The 19776-nt window shown below is 32.3% G+C and overlaps 1 protein-coding gene across 3 annotated transcripts in view; it reads right to left on the bottom strand.

Moving 5' to 3' along the window:
- Window positions 1-2271: 2271 nt before the first annotated feature.
- Window positions 2272-19776, bottom strand: part of LOC130675642 (homeobox protein prospero) — a 116948-nt gene continuing 99443 nt past the window's right edge. For 2 of the 3 annotated variants that reach the window (XM_057481433.1, XM_057481435.1), the window contains exons 7-8: window positions 4850-5009; window positions 2272-3219 (exon numbers count right to left, since the gene is read on the bottom strand). In XM_057481433.1, coding sequence (XP_057337416.1) covers window positions 3040-3219; window positions 4850-5009 — 340 coding nt within the window. In that variant the 3' untranslated portion in view covers window positions 2272-3039. The remainder of the gene's footprint in view (window positions 3220-4849; window positions 5010-19776) is intronic. The other variant, XM_057481436.1, reaches the window with a different exon arrangement.

The following is a 19776-nucleotide window of genomic DNA, read 5'->3' as shown; positions in this document are numbered from 1 at the left end:
GTTCCCAATTGAATTTTAATCACAACAGCAAGGATTTTTTTTTTCACCGGTCGCATTAAATGATTTGGCGATAAGATTAAAAAAAAGTTGTTCTGAATAATGATGCATATTTATAAATATGATAGTAATCGAAAACTTGTTTCTCAGTTTTGATTATCGGTACACTTGGAGTGTATTCTAGAATCAATGTCCGTAACATTAATTTCTCATGCTCGTTATCTCATTCTTTTCACATAATAAGCAATACAACGAAATAATTTTTTTTTATCTTTTTGAATTTTTAGATTTTTGAAAATAATTTTATTTAAAAAAATTTCTTTTTTATTACAAAGTGATAAGAACGTGATATCGAGGATTCGAAAACTAGTGTCAAGAATTAATTCTATCTGTCAAATTTATGTTCTATGTATGTACGGAAAATTTTGGTTAAGATTCGAAATAATTTTGTAGCCCACCCAATATATATACATATATATAGATATTTATACAATATGGCGTGTCGAAATATTATTTTTTTAATGGTCTTATAGTCAAATGATAATTTATAATTTAGAAAATTTTTCTTAAGTTCTTCTTAGAACAGTTTTTCCAAAAATACCAAAAGAAAATCTAGAACTGACGTTTCTTCAGTTTTTCAGTTCAAAATCTACCCTATCTCTGGGGGAAATTTTTCGGACTTTTCTCTGGATATCTCTGAAAAAATCTTTAGAGTTTCAGACCCATACGAAAAAAATATATATCCAGGCAAATCTGCATATAAGAAACATATATTTATATATGGTTCCGTGCGTTTTGAGTACCTGACAAAATATCCCCGACAAAATATCTCTGGACAAAATATCCCCAGTTTTGTGTCAGTTTTTTTGGCTTTTTTCACTATTTTTGCTTTTTTTTTCATGGGGATATTTTGTCCGGAGATATTTTGTCGGGGATATTTTGTCAGGTGGTCAAAACGCCTGATACCTTTATATATATGCAACATTTTCCAGATTTTCCCGGATATATATTTTTTTCGTATGGGGAATTTTCAAAGAAAATTCCGAAAAATTTCCACCAGAGAGTCTTTTTAAAGAAATAATTTTCCGACACACCGTAGTATATAAATATATATTTATAAAATTAATATGTATCCGCGCCTAGTTATCGTTTTTACATATTTCTGATATTGTAACTAAAATAAATGTGTTAAGATCGCTAATATATAGATTTATTTTTCTGTTATTCAATCGGCTAAGCTTTTTTTCTCTATTTTTTGTTATTTGTACCCTGAATGCTATAACATCATTTTTTAATCATTGCGATTCCTCTATCCATCTAATGAATAGAATTATACTTGCGTTTTTTCCCTCTATTTCTTAGACCATTCGACGTAAAATCTTATGAGGAGCCATCACTCAAAACGGATGTATATTCACGCTGTCATATTTTTTTCCATTTTATAGGATATGTTTTTTTTTTGTTTTGCTTACAATCCCCATTATTTTACAAGTTCCTTTACCTTTTTCATAATGAAATCGTATAATATTAATACTATCAATAATTTAATGATTTCGTTGCGCCCGAATTGAAATTACCAAGTCTTTCTTTTATAATTATCTTTACCTAATTTATTTTCACTCGCCAATGTATTATTTATTGATGTATTTATTTAAATTCATTTAACCTCACTCAAAAATTCTATTAACGTCAAGTATAATCATGATTTATTTTTCAATATAACTACGATTTAATATATTATTTACACTTTAAACACTCATAGAGTTCAGACAAACCTCGTTACGATTATAATTAGGCTGATTTTAACAGTTTTCATTATCGCACAGCCAATTACTCAGGATCTAGTAATTCGATCCTAAAATATAGGTTAGGTATCCCGGGTAAAAATATTTCCCCGAAAAACAGCCGAATTTCATCGAAAAAGGCCGAAAATTGGCGGAAATTTTATTGTTCCTAACAAACAGACCGAAAATTAACCGATTAATGACTCGATTAATTTTCGGTCTGTTTCCAGGCCCAAACATCGGCCATTTTTCGGCCAAAATTATCATTTCTGCTTGAAATTTTTCTACCCGGGATCCCTTTTCAACGACGTGGAACAAAGCAGGAACTGGTCTGTTCCACGTCGTTTTATTGTGATACAAAGAAGTGAATTCCTCCAGTTTCAAACGGAGGAAAACTCTTCAATAATCGTAAGAACGAGGTGACTGTTGTTTCTGAACTCTAAATATCTTTGGACCAAACATGACTCTGAGTACTTAAAATTATATTGTATACCTAACAAAAAAAAAAACGTGACTAAAATAAGAGCATTAAATCAATGAATTATTAATTATCAAAAAAATAAATTAATTATAGATGCTCTGTTTCACCGTATCAACTTTTTTTACATTCATTCTTATGCTTCTTCAATACTAGATTAGTTTCGGATCGGTCTTATTTATCCTGATTCATTCCAATTACGATATCATTGAGATTATTGTTTATTGTTTAAGTTATCGGAGTTAATCTAGACAGTGGAATGACTTGTGAATAAATAAATTTCTTACGCAAATAAATTATACATTTTTTTTCCCTGACAAACTTCAATTAATCGGTATCGATACGTTCACTTTAGATAAATTTGTCGATCTTCTTATAAATATCTTGATTTAAAGATGATCCGATTTGCGTGAAATTTATATATATTTATATATATACATTTATAGACATGTATATAAATATATATAGATTAGATTTGCCCGTTGATGACAACTACAACATTCGGCGAATGTTTTTGTGACGTTGTCAATAAACACCAGCAGACCTGCTTTTACCGGGATTTCCTCTTGCGTTTTTCACTTTTATGAGTATTTTTAAAATTCTCTCTTATGTTTACTCCTTTTACGATATGTTACTAAGGATACCTGATACATCTGCGACCAACTTTTGATGGCAAACCTCTCACGCTTAATAGTAGACAAGCTGTTTATAAGAAGAGGCTCTAAGTTGATTTCGTTTGTCACCGGGCTACCAATCAGAGCAACGCAGCGCAGGCCTGCTTCACTCCAGCTGTTCCAGAAAATTCGGGCTTTTGAAATATTCAGGTACGGGATCGTCGAGTCTTGAAATAACTTTGTAGATAGCTTTTTTCCACGACTGCTCGGAATCCTTGCCACCTTGAATTGCTTTGAAAAACTCTTTCAGTGTTTGTTCAACCACGTACCTAAAGTTCCCTGGTACCTGTTTTTCAATAAATACTTTAATTAGTAGTTATTAATTTTTATATGCTGCTTTTTATTATTTTTTATTGTAAGTAGCGGATTAAGCAAATGATAATAAACGTAAGTGTGTTATCAATAGTTTGATAAAGAATACAGTCGACTACTCATTATAACCCTCTTTCTCCCAATTGGCAGTTACTAAGTCTACCCCTTCCCCCTTAACTATTTTAAGGAGTTTCGTAACAGACCCCCTCGTTGTAAGCCGTAACTAGACTTAAAAGAAGGAAGGATTTGCAAAGAATTCTACAAACACCCGAGGGCAGATTGGGTCACACAGGCAGCCTGGGACGGTTTGAAAAATTCAGTTCGTTCGTTTCAGGATATATGTCTTTGTAGGTCTAATTCAAGCCTTTGTAAGTCTAAGGAGGTTCATTGATTATGTACTAAAAAGTCTATTGTACACGGAAAGAAAATTATGGGAAGTTTTGCTATGCATTATGGGAATGGTTCCCATAATGGTATGGGAATAGTACCTATCCTACTATAGGGATGGTTCCCATGTTGGTATACGAACTATTCCTATAATATTATGGGAACTATTCCCATAATGTTATGGGAACCATTCCTATAATATCATAAAATTTTTTTTTTGCACAATAGTGTAGAAATTTCCCAAAATTTGAATTTTCTTGAATGTTTTGTGCTGACGAAAAATTCTTGTTAAAAATTTTAATGTTTTTTTGCCAAATACGATTTTTTTTTCAATGTTTGAATTTTTGTTTTTATGTTTAATAATATTTCTGTGTATTGTAGAAGTGATTACCATACTTCTTTAAAATTATTTTTTCATGATAATATGGGAACCATTCCCATAATATTATAGGAATGGTTCCTATAATAGTATGGGAACTATTCCCATAACATTATGGGAATGATTCCCATAATGGTATAGGAACCATTCCAATTGCATTATAGGAATGATTCCCATAATATTATAGAAAGTATTCCTATAAATTATAGGAACCATTACCATAAATTATAGGAATGATTCCCATAATATTATAGAAAGTATCCCTATAAATTATAGGAACCATTCCTATAATTATAGGAATCATTCCTATAGTGTTATGGGTATCATTCCCATAATTATAGGAACTATTCCTATAATTATGGGAAACATTCCTATAATTATAGGAACCGCTCCCATAATTTATGGTCGTAATTCCTATGATGGTATAGGAAAAAATTTCACAAAATTATGGGAACCGCTGCCATAATTTTCTTTCCGTGTAGGTTTTCAATGCTCAATTAGGTTCAAAGTATGCCTTAGATTTTGACCCGGGAAATTATGGAAATTCACTATCTTTGTTTCGTGGTGTAACAGATACTCCCCGAATCGAAAAATGTGATCTGCTTAAAATCAAACGAACAATTTAAGAAAGACGAATATAAAATAAAAGAGGCTTATAACGGATAGTTGGAACAAAACTAAACACCCGGAAGTCTGAAATTACGAAAAAATTTTCTACGTCTCCTAGATCAGGCTTATGATGGATAGTCGACTGTATCATAATTAATTTTTGTTATGCTCAAATAAATTAAAAAAAAAATAAATATTAAAGCGTGTGCGTGTTTATTTATTTGCGCACCTGAGGACCCCATACCTCTATGTGGTTGTTGCGGTTGTAGTGGAGATTTAAAACTCGATAAATCTCAGAATCGCCGCTAACCCTGAGATCTTCAACACTCTTCACACCTTCTGATACTGCTTGTCTTGCGTATTTCTCCATTTGGATGTAGTAGAATTCCCTGGATAACAAAAAACAAAAAATCAATATTGTACTGTTTTTTAACGGTCGTAATATTTACTCTCTTAATTAGTTAGTTAAATTAATTAAATTAATTTCCAAAGAGGTTTTGTCTGCACATTAAGAAAGACTTTAAATATTTTAAGATACAAAAATACATAGTGGAGATGTGAATTAAAATTTATACAATTGTAAACAGCAATCGACTTGTTAAGTATTTAACTCAAGTAATTAACGAACCGAGACAAATATAACTCGCTAATTGGTTGGTAATTACTATAGTGACCTGAGTTTTGCTTGAGGGGTTGGCAAGGAAAGGGTGAGAAAAAATGTATACATCTGACGGTAGCCACGTTCATTATTGAACACAAGATTCAAACTTTTTCTTACCAATCATCAAGACAGTGTACAGGTACAACTTAAAACTGCCTTTTCCAATAAAATTTTATGACTTCAGTGAGATTTCAGCCAAATTTCGGCTTCATTTAATAAAATTCTATGGTTTCGGAATGATTTCGGCCAAATATTTTTACCCGGGTTCATAGAGAAATTATCTGATTTTTTTTTTCAAGAAGATCGACTAATTTTTTTTTTCTTCATTTTATCGAAAATATTGTTGGAAATGACGAAAAAAAATATTGTGAAAGTTTGAGCTTTTAATATTAATATTAACAACTGCCGCATCGCGATTTTCTATTTCCCGTTTAAATAACATGGGAAAATTTATTTTTTAAGCTTTGGAATTTTGTAGCTCACGGTGGGACCAATACTTTTGAATGTTCAAGACATATTCTTATGGGAAATTTGACGCTCTACAAAAAAGGTCTCTTATAATTTTTCGATATTTTTATTTCTTCAAAAGTAATTCGAAGTTAAAATTAGATTGACGATAAATTTTTACATTTTTTAAATTTTTTGACGCAACCATCAACTTTATCCGAAAATTTCAGAGGAAATTTTTTGTAGAGCATTTTATTTCCGACAACTTATCTCAGAGAAAATTTTCGATATTTCACTTAAGTCGTATGTTATCTGCAATTCACTGAAAATTTTCTTAAATAATCTAAATTTTGTTGCTTAAAATTAATGATATTAAATTTTCAGTTAATTGCGAATAACTTACGACTTATGCGAAATATCGAAAATTTGCTCTGAGATAAGTTTTAGGAAATAAAATGCTCTACAAAAAATATCCTCTGAAATTTTCGGATAAAGTTGATGGTTGCGTCAAAAAATTTAAAAAATGTAAAAATTTATCGTCAATCTAATTTTAACTTCGAATTACTTTTGAAGAAATAAAAATATCGAAAAATTATAAGAGACATTTTTTGTAGAGCGTCAAATTTCCCACAAGATTATGTTTTGGACATTCAAAAGTATTGGTCCCACCGTGAGCTACAAAATTCCAAAGCTTAAAAAATAAATTTTCCCATGTTATTTAAACGGGAAATAGAAAATCGCGATGCGGCAGTTGTTAATATTAATATTAAGAGCTCAAACTTTCACAGTATTTTTTTTTCGTCATTTCCAACAATATTTTCGATATAATGAAGAAAAAAAAAATTAGTCGATTTTTTTGAATCAGTCTAATGAGTATAGTTCAATTCAAGTCGGGAATGAATATCCAAAGATATAAATCTCATCGGAAAAAGTGCATCGGGTCTATCAGTGGTTAGCATCATCGTCTTCTTGAAGCAACGAACTGGGAAACCCTCGAGGGCGCGTCATCTGCACTCAGTAATTCTTATTCAACGCATCTATCTGCCATATTCAAGCTTGTCGAATCACCAATTATAGACGAGAGAATATATATCTGCCAAGTGCCTAATTAAAACAGAAACTCGGAGACAGAAACGGGACAACGACGTGAGAGATGAGCTTATACGGGACTCTAAGGGCTCACGCCGCGGGCACGCGGACGTACGATCTACCCCGACGTTATATAATATGTTGCTAAGAGTGGAAAGGAGATGCAGCTAGTTCCGCCAACGACAAAAAAGGCTGGCGAGTGCTAGAATTACCACTCTTCGACGGCAAAGTGTGAGAAGTAGCGAATTGCTACGCTCTGCGCGACCGCAATGAAAGAACTGCTGTGAACGAGATTGAGAGAGGATGCAAAAGGGCATCCGGATGAAGGTAAAAGTATGCGGGAGCTTGCAAAAATTACGTTTTAAAAATAAGGGATGATACAGCGAGTCATTCATTGTCGTATTATATAATTGGGATAATAATAAGCACTTAAGTGTCTCGAGGCTTTTTCTTTTTTCTTTTATTTATTTTCAACCTGCATCTCTATGCAACTCTTAAGGGTGCTGGTTATTAGAAACTAATTATAACTTATTTTTATAAAAGTTGCTTAAATATCCTTTGAAAAGTATTAAGTGTTCTGTACATTCAATAAATGACTCATTTCCAAAACAACTAGAGTTGTCATAATAAACAAGGATTAGACTCAAATTTCAAATTTTTGTATTTTAGCAGACTTTGAAGAAATCTAATCACTGTATTTGTTCTCATGACGCGACTTTTCATAAATTTTGCCATTTTCTGTCTCAGCTAGTCGAGTAGGTTCCAAAAATACCATTGGTTCAAAAGTTTATATATACGATATAACGCGCCGTTTTCCCACGATAGCGACCACAATTCTACACCGATCTTAATGAAACTTCGTGCAGTTATTCTTCAGTTACAGAGCTCGGTTCAGATCGAAGATGAGCTAAATCGGCCAGAAAGTTTGCGAGTTATGGTCGTTTTAATTTTTTGATTTTTGGAAAAAATCGACTTTTGTTGATTTATCGTGAAATAACTTCTGAACCTAATAAGATAATCTATTTCAGATGATTGCATCTTATAGTTCATTCAATTAGCTTCAATTTCTGCTGTATTACTTATTTTTTTGATAGATATTTCTAATATTTTGATGAGTTTCAAAATCTTTTAAAAAATAGAAGTTTTTTTCGCTTTAGCGTTTAATGACTTTCGAGTAATACATAATAGTCGAATTTCGTTTATTGTATGTTGTAGCTTATTAAGCAAGCTTTAATTTTCACTAGTATACTTTTATAATAGCCTTTTTTTGAACAAAAATTACCTATTTATTTATTGAAATTCAGCTGCTGCATTTGCTCTCCTAATTTTCCCTAAATTTTCGGTACTGCTTAATTAAGTTTATTGCCGTGTAACACTTTTTAAATTTCAACATCTCAATTCAAGAGCTTATAACTAATTTCGTTTCATTTATCATATCTATGAAAGTTTTTTGCCTTAAATATACACTAGTCACAAAAATTAAGAGCTATAAAAAAAATTCCAAATTTTTGAGTGATTTTCAAAATGCTGTAACTCGGTGAAAAATGGTCGTAGAGGAAAAGTAAAAAAATCAAATTGTAGCCTCAAGTTTCTAGTTTTCAGATCTGGACTTCAAAATTTTTTATCATGCACGGTTCCGGAGTAATCCCAAGAAAACCGACGCAAAAAAAACATTTCCAAATTTTTGCTTCAAAATCTACTCCCATTTTGGATGCCGAATATCTTTTTTTATACACATGGGTATTTTTCAAAAGATTTCCCACGCTTTTTTTAAAAGTTCAAAAAATCCGTATGAAAGTGGAAAAATATTTGAGGAAACATCGCGTTTATTGTAATTTCTTAATATATATAAATATGACGTCATAAATTATATAAAGTTATACAGACATCAAATGAAGTTACATCCAAGGCTTAAAAAAAATCGCACAAGAAAGATGCTTTACAATCTCTTACTTCATAAGCAAGTCTATACATATATATATATATATTTACGAAACAGGGGTAAACCTGGTAAATTAACAAATGCAAAAGGTTGACTGTTATATTGCGTGATTGCACGTTTGCTCGGTAAGTTGCAAGTATCTATTCAAAGCACGCGTTGAAAGAAAAAAGAAAAATAAAGCAAATAAAAAAGGTGTCATCATCAAGGTAGAGAAAAAGACAAAAAAATAAAGTGCGCATGCTCAGCTTTTAGTGACTTGTCGTTGCATTTTTACCCTTCTTAATTAGTATTTTACACTTTAACACCATCCTTAGGTACTCAAACATGAAACAAGCATTTTAGGGTGATATTCTGCATGATGTTCAAGTTTTAAATGAACTACAGTAACCGTAGTTATAAATAATATGCTCTGCTTATATATAGATATATAAATACCTGGTTAAAAGTGTCAAGTAATTAAAATATAAAGTTGTGAAAAGATTACAGTATGTCGCCACGGTGTCGGTTTTAATTACGACAAAGACATTGTTTTTCTCAAAGAGCTCGAAAACATTATTTTGCATGTACGTTTTGAGCTCTCCGAGGTAAAAATGTTCTTCGGAACATGGATATTTCCGGGCTCTTCAAGATTTTAAAATTTGATTTTAGCTTAACTACATTTTATTTGGTCTGTTTTTGAATTTTTATGAAAAATTTGAGATGTTTTTGATCCGAAGACGATCAAAAACAGACTAATAAAAATAATAGGCAGTAAAAGTCATAGAGCTCAATACTAGACACAGATTAAAATTTAATGAAAATTTTTTTCGAAATTACGATAAAAAATAATGAAGAAGATTAAATAATTTTAGTGGCCATGTTGAAGTAAAAATGTTTGCATTTCTTATTAAATGGCCGGCAAAAAAATTGCTGAAAAAATTTTTCGTGGGTCGATAAAAGAGCTAAACCTTGGACAATCGTTTGCGATCAACTCAGCAGATGTGCTGGCAACAATGAAAGCCATCATCGTCATGTATAGGGTTTTAGTCACCCCTTCGTAAAAAGGAAGCTTGAGAAACGGGGGTCCTATTCTGGGGCACCGATGAAATAAGGGGACGAAGGTTTTGGTGTAAAAGTGAACGCAAGGGTGTAACTGAGAAAATAAAAAAAGAAAGAGAAAAGGTGATGTGCGGTGGTAGTTAAAGAGTACGAAGGGAGAATGAGAAATATGTTAGGGAGAGATGTAAGTCCGCGTGCCGCACGCGCCGATCTTACAATGAGTACTTGCCGTATCCCATATAGTCTGCCCCCTACTACCGAAGTTGCATCTGGTTGCCTTAAAGCATCGACTTTTTTTATCTTTATCTTTCTCTTTTATTATTTTTTCTGTTATTCTCCTTCTCCTTCCAAAAGCAAAGAGTGAAATATAAATTCAAGGGGGTCGAGACCATGTGCCCCAAAGTCCCTTTTTGCATCTGGCCAAATTCAATTCTGTGCCTTCACAGCATTGCGCTGTTGTGTTTTTCAAAAAATTACACATAAATCAAAAATTTTTCAATAATTTTAAAAATAAAAACTCGTTATTTTTTTTTTAAATTCTCCATAGTAGTCAATAAAACGAAAAGCTAAAGCATAGTTCGATACGGCGGCAAAAGGATAAAAAAGGGGTGGTTGCTTTGAGCAGTTTCACTCTTCAATGGTCTCGGCCCACCCCACCTCCTTCAAGCACTGGTCCAACTATATTCATCTAATACACGATGCTCTCTATATCGTTTCTGTAAGCTTCCATATTTCCCTTCTTTCTCCAGGTTTTTTTACTGCTCTGTTCCTCCACCTCCACGAAAAGACCACGATTCGAGTCCTCAGTGCACTTCGGCACTGGCCAAGCATTTTTTTATTCGATCGATTTTACCTTTCAGTACCTCTGGCGACCTCAGTTGCATTATGTACCGTGTGCATTCACTTTTTTGCTCCGCTGGCGCTGTACCTCGAGCAAAGGCTATCATCGAGCTGATGACATTGCCTAGTGGAGGTCATGATGTACAGTGAAGATGGTTACCAGGAGTAGCTAGAAATATGTAGAATGCAAGCACAGAGACTGCATTTTTTTTTTTTTACTTCTCATGGGAGCAGCTTCCAAGAGAACGCGGAAGTAGAGCAAATCTGCTTTTATAACATTGAGCGAATTTTTATATTTTTTCTCTTCCTTTCTTCTCGCTTCTGTATTCCCAAAATATAACTCGCGTCCTGAGGGTTGTTTTGTAAAGATCGATCTTGAATCAGCTACAGATCGCCTGCTGTAGTTTAAAGTTGTTACTAAATCTTGGTTATATTTTTCTGTACAGTGCTCTGAAAATTTGCACATCTGTCCCAGCGCTGCAGCGCCCGCTGGGATGAGAATAAGAGATGTCAATTCTTTGGGACTGGGTACATACGTCGGTGCTCAGGGAGTGTACCGTGTGGGAGAAAGCAAGAGTAAAGAAAAGATAAAAAAGGAAGTGGATGTATGAGAAGTTTAAAATAGAAGAGATGAAACCCACACACTAATGTACCAACACATACACACACTGATGCGTAGGAGAAGGGTTGCCTAGGTTAGGGACTTGGAAAACATCCTTTGTCGAATGTACCCCGTAGGGACCGCTTAACCGCCCAGCAACTTGTCCAACCCGCTGAGAACAAAATCAATAATTCTTTGTTGTTGAGTTTACCTTCTATGCGATTTTAGATGCCCGTATTTTATAAATGATCTCGAATTTTAAAATAAATCAATATTTACTTTTTTTTACCATCGCGAAATTCGGGAATCCCCTTCGGTCACTTATTGCCGGCTGTATGCTGTGTTGCGCGCAGTTGGAAATTTTGTGTTAAATTTAACACTAATTGGATCCGAATTGTCCACACAAATTTTGGTGTTAATTCAACTCAGCGGGTTCGTGTCTATTTTTTTGGATGCTAATTTAAGACCCTAAAGGTAGCAGATAGTTATAAAATTCCGAATTTTGTTTTCGACGACTTAATTAAAAAAAAAAAAATATACACATGTAGAAAATTTAATGAACTATAGGTGCAATTTTTTCAAATATTTTTTTTTTTATAATTTATTGGTTTAAAAAAATCCAAAAATTATTGGACGTCGGATAACTTCAGTATGATGTTAATTTAACAGATTTAGTGTTAAAATTGAATAATTAATGTTGGGAAATAATCCAACCCCAAATAGGGGATAGTGAGGCAAAATGGACCCCTTAAGACCCCCCCCCCTATATTGATCTAACCTTTAATGAAACTGATGCCAATTTAGCAAAAAATTAGTTCGAGTTTCTGTGAGTTTCCAAAAAAACAGAGCTATGAATTAAATAGTATTAATTTTCTAATAATTTTTTAACACAAATCCAGAAAATTTCAAACTGTGTACTCAATAAATATTTAAAAATACAAAATTATATATTTATTTTTAATTGAAAAAGAGCCCAAGCTGTGATAGATTTCAACGGCCTACTTATCACCCGTATTGGTAGTAAGATATTCACCGCGACCCGCATAAAAAGTCTCAAACTCTCCCAATATGTCTAAAAGGTAAGTTAGCATATGGGCGATTTACATATGATATAAAGTATAACGGTCTACTCAAGAATTGTTCGGGTCATCGTTATTTTTGTTCTGCTGTCTATCGGCGTTACGAGGTATCATTTCGTAAACGTCAACTTAAATAATGAATTGAAGAAGAGTTTAACTGATAGTTTTTCTGAGAGGAGAAATGAAAGAAAAGTGCAGATCATTTTACAAAGTCCGGAAACTCAGCTTTCATCAAACATTGGATTTTTGTTGCATAATTTGAAGAACCTTAGCTTGGATATGCGCCAAATTATTTGCAGTAACCAAACTAGTGGAAGCAGGAAAAGGGCCACGGAAAGTTCAAACTAACTTGAGTAACGAGTAATCAGATGATACAATAGATATAAAAATAACAATTTCATCATATTATGATTTTATTTTTTACTCCGCGGAGTGAATGCGGATTGAAATAAAATCGATATTAAAAAAAAGGAACGAAAACTACGGAAGTGTGACTAGATTGGAAATATATATTTTATTGATAACAGAAGATGTAGTTCCTCATAACGGTAAATTAGTCTTTACTTGTAGTGATAATGCTTACATCCCTTACAAAGTATCTCGGGTGCCTTCGGGAAAATCCGCACGGGCCGATTCTCCTCCAGGCCTTCAGATCCTCTCTCAGTCTTTTACTCTGGTAGGTTTCCTCTCATGATAGCCCCGCGGCCACTGCATTGTTTTCTGCTCCAGCCAATACCCGTCGTGTTTTCGTACTTGTATTCATTATCAGAAAAAAGAAGAAATGGCAACAGCTAACATGCACGAGAGTGAGATGAATGTAAAAAGAAAAAATAATACCAAAAAGGAATAAGCGGCTCTGTAAGAACAGCCTTATACTCTAGCCAAACCAATCTTTCTTTCGATGACGTCGTTTCATTCATTCCGTCTTTCACTGCTTGTTATATACTCGCTCTACTATTTTAAACAATATTAAAAAGCTATATCGGCATAAATGATTTTTTTTTTCTTTTAAATTAATGAGTATCTCAGTTGTAATTTTTTTCTAAAGAAATTATTCCTATTTTTTTTTTTTTTGTTATGATAAGAAAATAGAAAAATCTAAATCTAAGATTGATAATTTTTTTTTTGTTCATAATTATACAAAAATATGAGTGGAATTTATCATATTTATAGTAATATTAAGTACAAGTCAATATGTACACAGAAAAAAAATATTTCTTGTCTCAAAAAAATTTTCTACTTGACCTAAGAAATTTTTCGCAGTATGAATTTAAAAAAAAAATTTTTTTGAGCTAAAAAATTATTTTTTGAGACAAGAAATTTTTCGCAGTATGAATTGAAAAGGAAAATTTCCTAGAAACGAGAAAACAATTTTTTGAGGCAAGAAATTTTTTTCTAGTCCTAAGAAAATTTTTATTTGCCGTGAGAAATTTTTGGAAGTATGAATTGTAAAGGAAAATTTCCTTGAAACGAGAAAAACATTTTTTTGAGCCAAGAAATTATTTTTTGAGACAAGAAATTTTTTCTAGTTCTGAGAAAATTTTTATTTGCCGTGAGAAATTTTTTGCTGTATGAATTAAAAAGGAAAATTTTCTTGAAACGAGAAAAAAATTTTTTCGAGCCAAGAAATTATTTTTTGAGACCAGAAATTTTTTTCTAGTCCTAAGAGAATTTTTACTTGCCGTGAAAAATTTTTTGCAGTATGAATTGAAAAGGAAAATTTCCTTGAGGAGAGAAATAAATTTCTTGAGCCAAGAAATGTTTTGTTTTCATTTCACAGTGAAAAATTTTTCTGTGTGCAATTTTTATCAGATATTGATTATTGTAAAAGATCATTGAACTTTTTTTATCATCTTGTCAGGAAAATGATCTGAAGCTCCTGCTTATTATTCAATTTTCTTGTTATCTTTTAAGTAAGCGTAAAAATGAAAGAATCCTAATAACGGTTCTTTGAAAATAAGAGGCATGATAATGAAGTCTAAAGGATCTGCATGTTTGCAAATGCAAATTTCATAAAATTATTGGCTATTAATGAATTAAGTATGAAGATTAAAAATGAGCCTTATAAGAGAATGCAAAAGCAGTATAAGTATATGGAACTGTACACACTTAGCTTGTAAGCAAGAAAACTTGCAAGAGGTTGAACAGCTATGCAATTCCCCTCGACGATAAACGGGAAAAAAGGAAGTAGAGTCGACAGAGTAAGTTAGCTTGGGATAGGTCGGAGTTTTACGTATACGTACGGATAGGAAAATCCAACGTCAGCGTATAGTTATACGTAGTAGTATACCGCACAAAGAGTCGCCACTCCATTATACCGTACTCTGAGCTTTTAATTAAGGAGTCTACGTTAATTTCTGGAGATTTTTCATAGCTCTTGCATGGTAACGTTGTAAGCATACACACACAACAATATAAAGAAAAGAGATATCAATATTAGACGCTACGAAGCATCATATATACATATATACAAGTCAGTATGCGTCTGCAAGCCTTAATACCTTAGAATCCGTCTCACTTTCTGGGATCGGTATGCAAATACCGATCCAACTGGTATTCGTCTGTTGAATTATGTGTTAAATATCTCAACCTGGGATGGATTTAGTCTCAGTGCTCACTGTATGTGAAAAATTAATCCACTTAAAGCAATTGCAGTTGCCAAGTACAGAACATAATTATCCCGGGTCGAAAAATTTGATCTAATTTCAGTCAAACTCAATTGTATTTCGACTACAGTCGACTCTGTCTAAAGGTTCCACGTTGGGACAGGACCATTGCCTAAAGGCGCACGCTAAAACGAACACATTGCGCAGTAAACATAACCTCAAAAAAACGTGCATTTAAAGTTAGCGCTCGAAAACTGAATTGTGATTCGTCACTCGAGAAAGCGGGTGGGGGAATATCCGGGAACCTTTAAGCAATGTATCCTGGAACCTATCTCTCTAAAACTAAATAAGTGAAAATTTCACTAATTGAAATAGTGATCTTAAAATTCACTACAAAATTAGTGATTTTGAATTAGATTCACTAATTCATTAGTGATTCCCCGGATTCTACAATGATTACTAGTGGCGCCTCGCTTAAGGACTTTTTATTCTATCATTGAATTATCAAATTCAGGGCAAAATTAATTACGATAATTTTTAAATACAACTGAACAGTATTAATTAAAGTATGTTAATTAAATAAAACCTAATTTAGTTGCTAAATAATACATCTTGTTATTTTTTAATAGCTTTATATTTTTACTCCAACTTTTTTTACCGAACCTGAATCAAAACCATCATTGACAATAGATTCAGGTTATGAGTTATAATTATGATATAAATATTTACCATATGAAAGTAATTTTAATTGTTAATTTAGTCGATCAAGTTGCTAAAAAAATTTTATAATCAATTACAAATAATAATCATAATAATAATAATAATATTTTGATACAATATTATTAGCAACGATACAATATTTTTCCAAATAAATCCTCGTCAACAAGTGAATTAGTACATTTTTGACTAATTCAATCAGTGAAATTTTCGCTAATTCTATATGTTGTTTTTTTTACTAATTCAAAAAGTGAATAGTCACTAATTCATAGTCGTATACTTTGGACAATTTAGATTAGTGAATATTCACAAGTAATTAGTGGTTTTTCACTAATTTAGTTTTAGAGAGTATAGACAGCGGGAACCTTTAGGCAGAGAACCTTTAGACAGAGTCGACTGTAATTGGTCTGGCTAAAAACAGACTAATAAAAATAATAGGCAGTAAAAGTGTGACTTTGGTCTGAGGAAAAACAAAACAAGGCAAAAGATTTTGAGAAAAAAGTCGGAATTTGATCTAGAGGCGGCTAAAATCAGGCTAAAAATATTTGAAAACAAGTCTGAAGTCTTGCAATAAAATTATACGGCTTCAGCGATATTTCGGCCAAATATTTTTACTCGGAATATTGTAGTAGAATGCATAAGTTGAAGTTGAGTATAAAAGTTTGAAAATATTCTGTTTTCGAGGTTTCATAATTGTATAAAAGTAATATACGAACGTACATAGTTATCTTTAATGAAATATATAGCGAAAAGACTAAGAAATATTTTTTTCTTTTCATTACGTTCGTTGTTTGAGATAAAAGAAAGGTTAGTAAAAAATCAAAAGACGATATATATATGTATATATATATGTGTATGTGTGAGTGCACAGCTATGAGACATACGAACTTGTCTCGAAGGTGTACACTATATCTTTATCCGTAAAACCCCCTGTCGACAGAGTGCTCTCGCAAGTTTTCTATTCCCAAATACTCCGCGGTACTTTTTGCCTTCTGGGCTTTTTCACTTTTAGATGCTTTTGTCTTTATGAAACATTTGTATATACTTGCTCATTTCGAATAAAAAAAAACCATTTTTTTCTCTACCTCTTTGAGACTTTAAGAAAAAAGGTAAAAATCACCTTCTGAAATCATTAAAGGTAACTCTTAGTATGTAAAAATAATAGAAAAGTTAAGATTAACTCTCTAAAATATATGTCCGGGTTTACTAAGCTAATTACTCTCTTAAAATGAACCAGTGAAATTCCACTGATCCAACCAGTGAATTTCACTGGTTGAATCAGTGAACGTCGCGCTCACTGGTTTCAACCAGTGAACTAAAAATATGTAAGCGCGCGGGTACAGCAGGATTCTGTACATGAGTATATTTAAGTGTTTTATTATGTCAATAAATAAGTAATATTTATTGATTATCTTCATGTAATATTTTAACTAACTTTTATATAACAATAATAATTATATGACACAATTTTTACAGAGTTTAAAAATAAATAACTTTGGAGTAATTTCAATAGCTTGGAGCTAACCTCAAAAATGAATGACATAATTTTAAAATTAAACAATATAAAAAGCCCATTGAAAATGAAAACAAATTAAATATTTATAAATCCTAATAAATATTATTTATTTTACTACTAAATAATTTTTAATTAAATATAATTGTTATTAAGACTCTTTTTGTTTGACTTCACTTTGTTTATAAATAAACGGTTGTAATAAAATAAAATTAATCTAACCTATTGTGTTTATATTTATGTAGTACACCGGTGTATCACTGGTTTAACCAGTGAATTTCACTGGTTGAACCAGTGAAACTCACTGGTTGAACCAGTGAGCCAAGCGATCATCTCATTCCACTGGTTGAATCAGTGAATTTCACTGGTTAAACCAGTGAACGCTCGGTTCACTGGTTGAACCAGTGGATTTCACTGGAAAATCAGTGAAATTTCACTGGTTCATTTTAAGAGAGTACTTTCTTCACCAATCTTAATTCTATCCATAATTTCTATCCCCAATTATACGAAAAAAAATGCGATTCAATTTTATAGAAACTCTGGTTAGAAAGACGTATCGGTGAGTGTGTACGTGAATTAAGAGTATGCGTAATTGAAGCAGTGACTGTTTACTCGGGAGACGATGAGAAGAGTCATTATATGAATATATATGTATGAGCTATAGAACGAGCGACGTTACTATATACCTCAAGGCTCAAATTTTCTCCAGCATCCCTCGATCCGCTCGCGAGTTTATTCCTCACAATGAGAGAAAACCGTAAGCATATGTGTTGTGAACGTATGAGTGAATGTTAGTCCAACTATGCTGAAGGCTTATCCACCCGACATACACATGTGACGCTCGCTCTAGCCTTTTCGCTAAATGGCCCTCTCTGGTATGTACGGCCTATCCACTCTTACTACCCTACTAGCAATGGAAACCTAACTGCCTCCCATGCTCGAGTACACACAATCTTGTAGGATTAAAAAGCACACCCGCTTTATATACTGAGAAGACCGAGTCAACACGCACATCGTCACAACTTTACTCTGCCTTTTTCTGAAATTCCTCCATATCATCATCGTTACAAACTACGTTATGTATAAAGAAACTCCCCAGCCTGTTTCCAGTAAAGATTTCAGTAAACCGCTGGTTTTCTCATTTAATTAGTTCTTGTTTAGAGATGGGTGTTATTATAATTTTTAAAAAAGTCTTGTGCTTACAAGAACAAATGCATGCCGGTTAATTGTCAGAAAATTTATTTCGCAACGTTTCCAAAGGATGGAAATGAAAACTAATTACCTGCGCATGTATGAATTTGTTGGAATAAGAGATCCGACTATCAAGCAAAAATATTTTACTCATTAGGGGGTGAAACATTACTTGTAGAAGTGACATGGAAATCCATTTAAAATATATACGTTCTAACAAGAAGAATATAGCATTGTAGCACGATCGACTTGTTACGTGTTTGATGAATAAGATAAATATCAGTAGAGGAAATTCGCGCTTAGAAAATTACCACGCCATTACTTTGCCAAACCCCAATGGGGTTACTGTTGTATATGTGGGTGTGAAGTAAAAAACAAATAGATAAAGAATAGGGTGATAAATTTTTTAACTTTTTTAAGTATATATATATATATATATATGAGACTGATAAAATTGTACTTATACTTAATATGTTCACTTTAGAAAGGTCTTGCACTTCATTCAATGAATTTACGCAGAAAAAAAAATTTTCTGAGCTAAGAAATTTTTCCCAGTCCTATACTGATAAAAAAATTGACTTGATTCAAGATCAAAAATCTTGAACCAAGAATATCATTTTGAAGAAAATGATATTCTTGAGTCAAGAGAAAAAATTCTTGGTTCAAGTAAATTTCTCTTGGCTCAAGAATTTTTTCTCTTGACTCAAGAATATTATTTTCTTCAAAATGATATTCTTGGTTCAAGATTTTCGCTCTTGAATCAAGTGAAATTTTTTATCAGATTTTCTTATAAGAAAATTTTTCTTTTCATTTTATACACAGAAAAAAAGGATTTCTTGGCGCAAAAAATTTTTTCTTGTTCTCAGAAAATTTTTACTTGACCCAAGAAATTTTTTGTATTATAAAGTGAAAACAAAACTTTTCTTGGGGTAAGATAAAATTTTCTTAGAACAATAAAAAAATTTTTTAGGCGAGAAAAAAATTCTTGGGCCAAGAAAAATTTTTGTCTTCAATTCATAATACAAAATATTTATTGCGCCAAGAAATTATTTTTTTCTGTGTAATGAAAAATATTTCTTGTACAAAGAGATATTTTTTTTCTGTGTTTATAAAATGAACTTTTTATAAAATAAATATGTATGTAAAATTAAAATATTTATCGGCAACTATAATAATGACTTGAAATGATAATATTACCGGGTAAAATAAAAGAAATGATGGGTCACCTAGAAAAATGTAGCCTTTCGTGTGACACGGAGAGAATATTGTTCAGCCACAGTTTCATGTCAGGTGTAGTCGTTGTCTGTTATACGACATAAAATTTCTTCCATTTGAGTGATAACATCGTGCTAGCTGAGTCGCGTGTCCCGCCATGGAATCTGATAACGAGTTAACCCCAGCTGGGCATTTCTGTCTCATTTTTATTGTATTC

This window comes from Microplitis mediator, chromosome 10 (genome assembly GCF_029852145.1).
Source record: "Microplitis mediator isolate UGA2020A chromosome 10, iyMicMedi2.1, whole genome shotgun sequence".
Lineage (NCBI taxonomy): Eukaryota > Metazoa > Arthropoda > Insecta > Hymenoptera > Braconidae > Microplitis > Microplitis mediator.
The sequence above is the reverse complement of the archived record's forward strand: the minus strand, read 5'-3'. Positions and strand labels throughout refer to the sequence as shown.